This window comes from Caretta caretta, chromosome 14 (genome assembly GCF_965140235.1).
Source record: "Caretta caretta isolate rCarCar2 chromosome 14, rCarCar1.hap1, whole genome shotgun sequence".
Classification (NCBI taxonomy): Eukaryota; Metazoa; Chordata; order Testudines; family Cheloniidae; genus Caretta; species Caretta caretta.
Window position 1 is genome coordinate 37,872,860 of NC_134219.1, and position 8,053 is coordinate 37,880,912.

The following is an 8,053-nucleotide window of genomic DNA, read 5'->3' on the forward strand; positions in this document are numbered from 1 at the left end:
GTGTAGACAAAGAACTGACTACAATATCTATTTATCTATCTATCTTATGGCACCATACCCATAATGGTGGCATCCAAGTGTTTGTTTACTTGATAGTATTGGCTGACAATGTGTGTGCAGTGAATCAAAATGTACCATCATTTACTCATAAAAATTGAATCCTTCTAAATCTAGTTATAGCCCTGTCCACACCCCGGGTCTGTCTTGTCTATTTAGATTGTAAGCTCTTTGAGACTCTCTTATTCTGTGTTTGTACATTGTACAGCACAATGGGGCCAGGGCCAGATTACTGGATGATCCTATTACAGCCTGGCCATAATACAAAGGAATAATGACAGTAGTATTGCTTTGTCGATAGTCATAAAAGCTGCATTCTAGAGGGCATTTTAGAGAATTACTGCTGCCCCGTAGTGCCCATAATACAGTATAGCTGCCCCTTTCCCGTCCCTCACCCTCTACCAGGGTAGCCATTAAACAGTACAGCATCCCCTTTTTCACCAGTTGCCTTGTTAGCCATCCAATGGCTCTTACAGTGAATAAATGCCTGTTTCTCAAACCTTACCTTCTGCTTGTGGGGTCAGTATTTTGTGGCCAGTAGAAGGCACAGGAGGTTAACCAATGGGAATGAGGAGGCTTTACCCTCTCAGGTGCTGAAGGATGGTGTAGTGATAGGACCCTGGAGCATGATGTGGGACATCTGCATTCAATTTCCAGCTCAACCACAGATTTCCTGCGTGGATTTGGGCATATCCCGTAATCTGCCTTGTGCCTCTGCAATATGGGGATATTAATTCCCTACCTCCTGGGAGTAATTGTGAGGTGTCCTGTCATTTTATTTTTGTGATTCATTTTTTATTAATTTTCAAAAAGAAACAAACAAGAACAATTGTTTCAACCTGTACATGTTACCTAACACTGCATATGTTACAGGTGAGCTAAAAATGCAATTATGCAACTTTACAATTTGCCAGAGATTCAAGACTAGACAATACAAAATCAGACAAACATTGCAAGAGAGGGAGGGGGTAACAACAATTTAAAAAAGACACAAATTGGCAAAAAATGTAAGTTGGGAACAGGAGCAGGAAATAGGAGGGCGAAAGCAGAGAGGTCCTGTGGAATGGAAGTCAGGCATTATTTCAACACTCTTTATTCAAAAGTATCAAGAAACAGGGTCCATATTTCTTCAAATTGATATAATTTCTCCCCATATCGACAAACTCTTCTTTCTTGAGGTGTCCTATTGTTAATGACCGGGAGGTGCTCAGTTAACATGTTGGTGACAGCCGTGTCAATGGGGGCAGAGTGAATATAGCAGCCACAATGGTATTGGCAAGCTCCGTGCGGTTGGTGTCGCAGCAGTAGTGATTTATTATTTCTGTGGATTCACAGTAGAAAGGATCAATTCCATTGGGGCCACAGAAAGTTAACTGTAACATAAGAACTATTACTGTGGTCATAGCCAGAGGGAAACAGGGTTAAAACAATAAAATCCTATGCACATATTGTCTTATAGAAACACTGCCTTTCCTTGCCAGTTGAAGCAGGTTCCACTTAACCCAGGTACACCCCCAAGAACAATGAGGCAGATTTCCCCCTGCAGTCACGGCCTCTCGTACAGTCTGACACCCCAATCAGAATCTCTCCCCACTTATTCATAGATTCATAGATTCCAAGGCCAGAAAGGGTCCCTGGGATCATCTAGTCTGAACCGCTGTGTAACACAGGCTGTAAGGCTTCCCTGAATTAATTCCTGTTTGAACTAGAGCAGACCCTTGAGAAAAAAAATACCCAATCTAGATTTAAAAATTTCCACTGATGGGAAATCCACCATGACTCTTTGGTAAATTGTTCCAATGGCTAATTACCCTCACTGATAAAAACTGTGCCTTATTTCCAGTATTAATTGTCTAGCTTCAACTTCCAGCCATTGGATCTTGTTCTACCTTTCTCTGCTAGGTTGAAGAGCCCTCCATCATCACATTTCTGTTCCCCACATGGTTGCCTACAGATTATGATTAGTCCACCCCTTAACCTGCTCCTTGTTAAGCTGAACAGATAGACTCAAGGAGTTCAATCACGAATAGGCAGGTTTTCAAATCCTTTAATCATCCTCATGGCTCTTCGCTGAACCCTCTCCAGTTTTTCAACATCCTTCATGAATTGTGGGCACCACAACTGGACACAGAATTCCAGCAGTGGTCACACCAGGGCCAAATACAGAGGTAAAATAGCCTCTTTACTCTAGATTACCCTGTTTATATATCCAAGTATCACATTAACCCTTTGAGCCACAGGCTGGTTTTTTTTTTTATCGACTTCAAAGTCCCTTAGTTCAGGGTTCCTTCCCAAAGGTCCCCTGGGGGGTTGAGAAGGGCATCTGAACCTGACTACACTGGTTCATGCAGTATAGTAGCTAAAAGCTTGTCTCTCTCACTGACAGAAGTTGGTTCAATAAAAGATATTACCTCACCCATCTTGTCTCTCTAGTAAACTGGTTCATGCATTTCCCCCAAGGGACTTTTCCTAGGATAGTCCTTTTGAGCACCACACCATTGAGATCTGTCTACATCTACCACGGGTGGGGTTCCTGCAGAATATAACCCTTATCTACCTTTGAGCAAGCCACCCAAAGTGGCTGTAAGTATCAGCAGGACTTGAACCTGTAGAGTTATTAGGTAACTAATAGCTCCACGCAGCCACCTGCCAGCAGCTGCAGCTGATTTATTCCCTGCGGCCCACAATCTGCAGTGGTTGGGTGCCACAGTAAGCTTCACCTCGAGTGATCGGACTGACAGTGGTCTTGACTCCCATATGTGCCCATGGGGCGCACCAGGAAGTGTTCAGGGAACAACATGGATTCCAGCTATCTGCCACAATCGCCCTGCCTCTCTGTTGCTGTACGCACAGTACTGACCTCTGCTCTGACTTGGATTCTGACTCCTGATCGACCCCTGGAACCTTAGATTGGGACACCAATACCTGGTATTGAACTTCGGCCCAATTCCTGACTCTGTCTTTGACACTGACCCTCAGCTTGACTGGGACCCCAAGCTCCTGCCACAACTCCTGCCTACCTTTGTCCAGGATCCTGACAGTTTGTCTGGACCACCCCTAACACTTGTAGAAGGCTGTCCTTGTGGGACATGGAGGAAGTGGGTCGTCCTCTATCCAGCATGATCCAAGGGGCGCGAGGTACACCTGAATGGGTTGAGAGATGGAACTCCCCATGTTGCAAACAAAAGGGGGGCAGCTTTGACCAGCACTCCATGGAGTACTTGTGTTACTCTGAGAGCCTTTGGATGGACCTCAGGAAGGTGAACGCTGTCCAGACCTGGGTGGCCCTCCTGGAACATCAAGGAGCTGCAGTGCTTCCCACTTTTTTTTTCTTTACCTAGGGGATTTTTTTTTTAACCCTTTACAGGTAAAGCAAGGAAAGAACAGCTACCAAGAGAGATTTTACAGCAAACTGGCTGGCTGGGTGTCCATCAAAGGAAGCTACTCCCTCCCACCCCCACCTTTATTTATCACATGGGCTGACAGAGGAGCTGCTGGCTGGCTGGCAGTGTGAGATGAAAGAGATAAGTGAACTGAAACCAGGCTAGACCATGAGGATAGGGGAAGCACTGAAGAAGAGTGGATGCAAGCAAGGAAAAAGAAAAGCGTAGATTCTCTGGAACCAGAAGAAGAATAGGAGGGCAGGAAAAGGAAATGGGGGGAAATGACCTAATAGTAAAATCCCTAGATAAGGACACAAAGATAGGGGATATCGACCTCCTGAGAATGGCAGAGTGGATCAAAAAAGTGCTGGAGATAAAGCAAGAACTAAGATACTGTGACATTATTTGGGGTACAATCTGCACAGAGGGACAGCTGAGTCCCCTCAATTTTCCAACGTGGGGTGTCTCTTACACTGCTTCGCTGTGAGAACAACCTCTTCGTTTGCCCAACCTCCCCACCTGCAAGGGCCCGGTGAGCCTGGTGCTGTGGCTTTGCTGGAGCTGGTCACAGCTGGGCTTAGCCCATGTAAGAGCGATGAAGCTGTTCCTGGTGAAGTGTCCAGAGGCCACTGCTGTGGCCTGGGTGTTTGCATCTGGTCTGTGTGAGCGTCGGGAAGGTGTTTTGTTTGCAAAGGGATATGATGCCAATAAGCACAATTTCAAGGGTGGCAGATTCCCCAGGCTTACATCCCCATCTCAGCTACATCAGGAGTTAGTATTTTTATTGTCCAAACATGAATTTTGATCAGAAATGGCTTTTTTATGGATATAAAAACTTGGTTAAAATGGTCTCCACTCTGCCTGTTGCGCAGTTAAAAACTCCGTGATGGGCCCATGGTTATGGCCACTTCCCTCCCTGGTCCTTCCACTTAGATGGACCACACTGACCTGAGCTCCAGCTGGATTCTCCATCGTGTCCTTAGGGGCATAAGAAACGGTCTGCAGCAAGAAACATGAAGATGTCACCCATTGCGTTTTGTTTGTATGAGACTGTCTGAATTTGATTACAAGACTTAAGTATCTAGCACAGAGAAACAATGAACAGCGGATACACACAGGGATTTACTTTGATCGTTAGTGGACTTTGTGCCTTACACAGTGTCAGCTCTGTGCAGTTTCAGACGCTGTACACGCTCCTCACAGAGGGTGAATGTTAAGACAAGACTATGGAGAAAAATACCATCATTCTGCGTGTGTCAGTGGTGAACATGAGAGCGTGACAGAGCTGTCCGCAATCTCACTTTCCTCTCTGTTCTGTTACATGGAGACAGCGTGGGACTGCCAACACTGTCTCAGTGACTCCATACAGATCATCTCCATTTTTTTCACATTAGTGGTGAGATTTTCAATGGGGGATTTCAAATGAATTTCAGTGGAGGCTGATAGCCTGAGGTTTTCAAAGCTGCCTGGGTGATTTAGGCTAAGTTATAATCGAGGATTCTCTGCTTGTTTTTGTGAAAGCCACATATTTACTGACTGCTTTGCTCAAGGCTTCCTTGACATCTCTGTTTCTCAGGCTGTAGATGAGTGGGTTAACCAGGGGAGTCAGGACTGTGTAGCAAAGAGAGAGCACTTTGTTTAGGATGTTTAATGTGTCACGATTCGGTAGCACGTGGACAATCATGAGGGTTCCATAGTAAATCGTCACCACGATGAGGTGAGAGGAGCAGGTGGAAAAGGCCTTTTGCCTCCCAGTGGTGGAAGGGATTCTCAGGATGGTTGTGAGGATACACACGTAGGATGTCAGTGTAAGTAGGAATGGAGGCAGGGTGAATACACAGGCCAGTACGAAATCCAGCAGTATGCTCAGGTGTGTGTCACTGCAGGAAAGCTTTATCAATGGGATGAGATCACAATAGAAATGGTCAATTTCATTCGGGCCACAGAATATTAAATGAGACATGAATAATACAAAGATTGCAGTAGCCAAACAACCATTTAACCCTGACCCAGCAGCCAACTGGAGGCAAAACCTGGTATTCATAATAGTTGAATAGTGCAGGGGTTTACATATCGCTAAATACCGATCATAAGACATCGCTGCTAGGAGACAGCATTCTGTAGCCGCCAGAGCACAAAAGAAATACAGTTGTGTGATGCAGCCACTGAATGAGATGGTTCTGTCCCCAGTCAGGAGACTGGCCAGCATCCGGGGCAGGATGGTTGAGGTGTAGCAGGTCTCCAGGCAGGACAAGTTCCCCAGGAAGAAGTACATGGGGGTGTGAAGGTGCTGATCCGTCACAACTAGTGCAGTGATGAGCATGTTCCCAGTCACGGTTGCGATATAGATCACTAGGAACATGAGGAAGAGAAGAATTTTCAGATCAGGGAGATCCCCGAATCCCAGGAAGATGAATTCTGTGACAGCTGTTTGATTTTTCCAGTCTCTGTCTGCCATGGGTTGAGTCAAGGAACAAGAAAACAAACTGTGAAATTGAATTGGAAGAACATAAAGTTAAAAGTTAATCAAGTCTCATGAATTAATTACATAAATATTCAGAAACGCACCTTCCTCTCTTGGTTACAGGCTGAGTCTAAGTTTTAGACTAAATGTAGACTTTAGTCATTTATAAAACTTAGTGAGTCTAAGTTTTAGACTAAATGTAGACTTCAGAGCTAAGTGCCAGGAGTTTCAGTCCGAGGACACATCACTGGTATTAATGTAGACCTCCTTCTGCCATATCAGAGCAATGACTAATATAACAAGCCATTTCTCTGGTAGCTGAGTACTGATAAGACAGATCAGACCACTTCTTTATCTACTGTCATATCCCATCTAGTAACATACTAGAGCTTAACAATGATGCTTAAATGCTGTATTTCGCTTCTGGCAATGACCAGAGTCAAAATCAATAAATACATCAACCAATACTTTGGACTGAGATTTCCAGTGCAGTCTAGTACCCTTAGGCACGATCTTCTGTTAGAATTAATGGAAATTAGTCTAACCATATATTCTGGTCTATTCAGCATTTCAGTGCCCTGTCGGAGAAGGAATAATTTTCAGCCCCTCACAAGAGATCAGGTTATGCCATAAATTCTGAAGTGGCGTAAATTCTCCCTTAGTTCCTCTGGGTGTGATGGTGATGTTGTCAGAGACTGGCAATGCCTTTTCTGTTGCCTGATGTTGACTGGTGCAGTAATAAAATACAGCTCTTTGGAGGGTGGATCTTAGGAAGGGGCAAAACCAGGTTCATGTTCAACCCTAAGTGGGGTGTGACCCTCTGCACTCCATAACGAATGTGGGATGAAAATACAGGAACAAGAAAGGCACAGGGTGCGGGGGTGGGGGGATGATGCTGTCCCTGAACTCGGAGTCTAGAAACAATCTGGCATATGTGATCTGGGCTAGTAAGATTCCAGCACCACTTGCCACCCCATTGGGGCACACACTGAGCCAGATCCTCAGCTGGTGTAAGTCAAGGTAGCTCCATTTGTGTCAGTGGGGCAGATCCCCAACTGAGGACTTGTCACAAGACATGGATCTCAAGCTCCATCTCTGTGAAATGCTGCTGTGAACGCTGACTGGCACTGCTGTGGGAAGGTGAACCTAAAACTACACATACTAATCTGAAGAAGAGCTCTGTGTAGTTCAAAAGCTTCTCTCATTCACCAACAGAAGTTGGTCCAGTAAAAGATATTACCTCACCCACCTTGTCCCTCTAATATTCACAAAACACATTCATGCCCCTATTTGGTGGAGGTATAGAAATGCAGTCAGGAAGACGGTGCTCACCTGTAACCACAGCACAGCCCAAGCTTGAAGCGATGAGCTCTTATTTCTCAGGGATTGGCCACTCGGACTCAGGATCTTCAGCTGAGGTTCTTGTCTCTCCTCTTTCTGCAGAAACTGGATTTTCTCACTGAAGAGACCTGCAGTTACCTGAAGGAATGAGCAGGTACAGTTGATCTACGTTTGGAAAATGAGCTTCCCCTTCGATCTACAAAGTGTAAATGCTCCCTCCTATTTGTATTCGGTCTTCACACTTTTTAATATGGTACCACTTCAACCTTTCTCCCACATGGTTCGTTTTGTGTCTCCAAAGCGTTGTGGCTAACAATGCCCAATGGGACTTGTACAGTGTGACTTGTACAATTGCATTTTATTTAATTCTAATGATCCTATATGGAAAATAATTTGATGATGAACAAACACGAGCTTATATTTTTGGAAGATGCCTGTCCAAGGTGATGGCCTGTTATAATGTACTCCCACCACACCTTTATTAATATGAAATATATGCTGCCATCTAGTGGGTACTTCTGAAAATAGCAGCTCATATCTCACCCTTACAACATGCTGCCACCTAGTGGCCATTTTACAGTATGACTGTTCCATCATTGTGTTGGATACTAAAATCTATTGGTCATTAGTCAATATTTCTGCAACCCCCCGCTCATTTCCTCTACTCTGCTGCAATCTAGTGTTCATTTCCCAGCATGACAGCCCATTATTCTGCTCTCTTCTAGTGGATTCTTCTTGCTATAGCTGCCTGTTTCCAGTTCTTGACTCTTGTCACATGCTGGCCATTATTTTGTGCAGGCAGTCCTCG

General features: G+C 44.8%; 1 protein-coding gene across 1 annotated transcript; it reads right to left on the bottom strand.

The window, feature by feature from the left end:
* Positions 1-4,915: 4,915 nt before the first annotated feature.
* LOC125628898 (olfactory receptor 6N1-like) lies at positions 4,916-5,898 on the bottom strand. The gene is given in 2 exon segments (XM_048834124.2): positions 4,916-4,966; positions 4,969-5,898. Coding segments are annotated over 2 exon segments (981 nt in total).
* Positions 5,899-8,053: the final 2,155 nt, after the last annotated feature.